We start from the raw sequence: 2,751 nt of genomic DNA on the forward strand, positions 1-2,751 counted from the left end.
ATATATATATATATATATACATATATATACATATGTGGAAGCATAATTAAAGCATATATATGTATGTATAATGGTTCATGTCATATTCATTTTAATTACCATTTATGAGACCACTATGAAGGGAAGGAATCTAATTTTAAAATTTGAACTTATATCTTATTAATATATACATATATAACAATGTATTCATTAATATATTTATTTACATAAAATATAAATTCATATACATGTATTCATAAATACATAAATACATAAAATATACTTTGAATTGAAGTCGATTTTTTACAACTTGCTAAAAATATTTTTTTTGAAATTTTTATATACTTTGAATTGAAGCCGACTTCTTACAACTTGCTAAAAATATTTTTTTTGAAATTTTTTATCAATATGTTGTAATGAATTCATCATATTATGACAACCTTCTCACATTCTATTCATGTGTGGAATTTGAATCTTTAGCTACAGTACGCCCTTTATGAATGAGCATTTATCACCATTGTTATTCCAAACATGAAATTCCTCAACCAAAAAAACATTAGATCCATGGCATTCTTATGGCTTTGCAAAAAGAAAACATTGAAGACAATATGCACGATTTATTTTCAAAGAAAATTCTACACAATCTAGAAATAAATTATACAATGAGGGGAGAAAACGACTATCATGCCAATCAATATAATCAGGAGTATTTAGAGGAGTCGATTGATATGATCCTAATATCCAATATAACCTAACTTCATCTCTTTGATGAGGGACATAGCTCCAAATAGAGCTTTGAATGCCAAAATCACACTCTAAGATTATGATATCGAATGTTTTTGCTTCAAGTTGGCTTTTGTTGGACGGTGATTGACTTTATGAGCTTCATTGTCAATTGGAGAGTTCTTTAATGGAGAGAAATGTTCGTTGAAAGATAACCCAAATTTAAAATTTTTAATATTTTTTGTAATTTTTTTTTTTTGAAAAATAAATTTATCTTTTTATTCATCCTAAGAAAACCTTAAAAACATGTAAATGATCTTCAAAATAAAATATACTCTTAATTTAAATATCTTTATAAGGAAAAAATATCACAATTTAGTTTAAGAAAAGATAAACAGAAGAGAAACATACTGTTAATCTCAAAGCACCCTTTAATTCTTTTAATTGCTATGAAATTATTCCACTATTTACATAATACTTTATAGTAATTGGAGGAAAAATCTTGAGATTTTGGCTTTACATAAAAGTAAAGTTTAGGCGTTGGGTAAGTAAATACAAAAGAATTGGGTGGCAATGCATGTAAATGCCCCTACTATAATCTAACAAGTTCAAGTATTCAAAAGTATCTTAGTCAAAAAATGATCGTGTGTATGTGCCTCGTCAACACAGGTGGTACGTGGGTATTATCGGACGTGTCTCTGCATGCGTCAGAGGTGAGATTGTGTTGGACCCAGCCCGGTCGACTTGAAGAGCCGCCACTTGGGCAGTAAGAAGGGTTATCTGGCCCGGAAGGATAGTGATAAGTTCATCCTTGATTTGGATCCCTTGATACATTGTGTGGACATCTTGAACCTCTGCAGGCTCATGATGTTCAGCGTCGTCGAGACCAAGCGTGGGCCTATCAATGGTAGATCTTTGATCACGAGTGGTCAACATCATAACATGGTGAGTTTCCATCTCAAAGTCACATAACTCCTCACCAAGGAGGTCTTTCTCCTCGAAGAGCTACTCTGGTATATCAGAAAAATCCCCAGATAAGTCATCCTCAAGATCGAACTCTGGCTCAACCTCGGGGTTAGCCCGAGACGACTCCAAGATGTGATCAGCAGAAAGGATAACTTTCTCCAAGATCAAATCCACAACCTCCGAAGTTAGAGCTGGAGCTGCAAGAGATGCAGTTGCAGGAGCCTTACAAACCCATTGCCTCTTTGGCAAGATTGGATAATAGTCATTTCTTATGCACTTTCTTTTTAATAAATTAGGAGAGTATCGACAGGGGTATGCCCCAAATTTCTCCTTTTGAGCAAAATAAACATCTAACTTATTTCCACTTAAGGAAGAATAGTAATAAATCAACAAAATTTTCTTTTATTTCTCTTAAAAGAAGTGGTTACAACATGTGGTACTGACAGAGTCGTTACAACAACTCTAGCAATAGGCATGGAAATAGACTCAGGTACATTGGTCTCACGTGCTATATCTGGAGCCCCTTGAGACCCCTGGGCGGGCTCAACGCCTACACGACGGAAGGTAGGTACCTCGGCCTCGCACCGGAACGACGGGCAAATGTACTTAAATAATTTAATTAAAGTTTACTTTAAAATTTCATAGTAATATCTAAAGAATCTAACAATTGAACCATTAACACGTATAGTAAAAAATAACAATCTTGATAAAATACATCAAATGAGCTCAAGATCATTATATTATGATACCATTAAGATATTTAAATATTTAATAATTGAGCTACATTAATTAACACAATCCATATGAGGAAGGGTTTGAGACTAAAATAATCATAATGCTATTCCAAAAAAATTACAAATGGAACTTATTCTTTATATGAAATTGAACTACAATTGCATAGAGCTTAGCAATTTGAATAATCCTAAAGCTCTTTTTGATGATTGCCACTCAGAATCATTGCCCAACAAATGTTGTCCAATGATCGTCATTTAGGGTTCGTTTGGGACAGCTTATACGCCGTACCGTTTGGTTCGCGCGTTTCGCTACATTATCCGAAACTGCGTTTTGATTTTTACACTAAAC

General features: G+C 33.2%; 1 protein-coding gene across 1 annotated transcript in view; it reads right to left on the bottom strand.

Moving 5' to 3' along the window:
• LOC110019609 overlaps positions 1-1,659 on the bottom strand; it is a gene marked incomplete at its 3' end in the record, with an annotated part of 41,772 nt that extends 40,113 nt beyond the window's left edge. Inside the window, exon 1 of the mRNA XM_020717343.1 lies at positions 1,395-1,659. Coding sequence (XP_020573002.1) covers positions 1,395-1,659 — 265 coding nt within the window. The remainder of the gene's footprint in view (positions 1-1,394) is intronic.
• Between the last annotated feature and the right edge of the window lie 1,092 nt (positions 1,660-2,751).

Source organism: Phalaenopsis equestris, unplaced genomic scaffold (assembly GCF_001263595.1).
Source record: "Phalaenopsis equestris unplaced genomic scaffold, ASM126359v1 Scaffold000064, whole genome shotgun sequence".
NCBI lineage: Eukaryota > Viridiplantae > Streptophyta > Magnoliopsida > Asparagales > Orchidaceae > Phalaenopsis > Phalaenopsis equestris.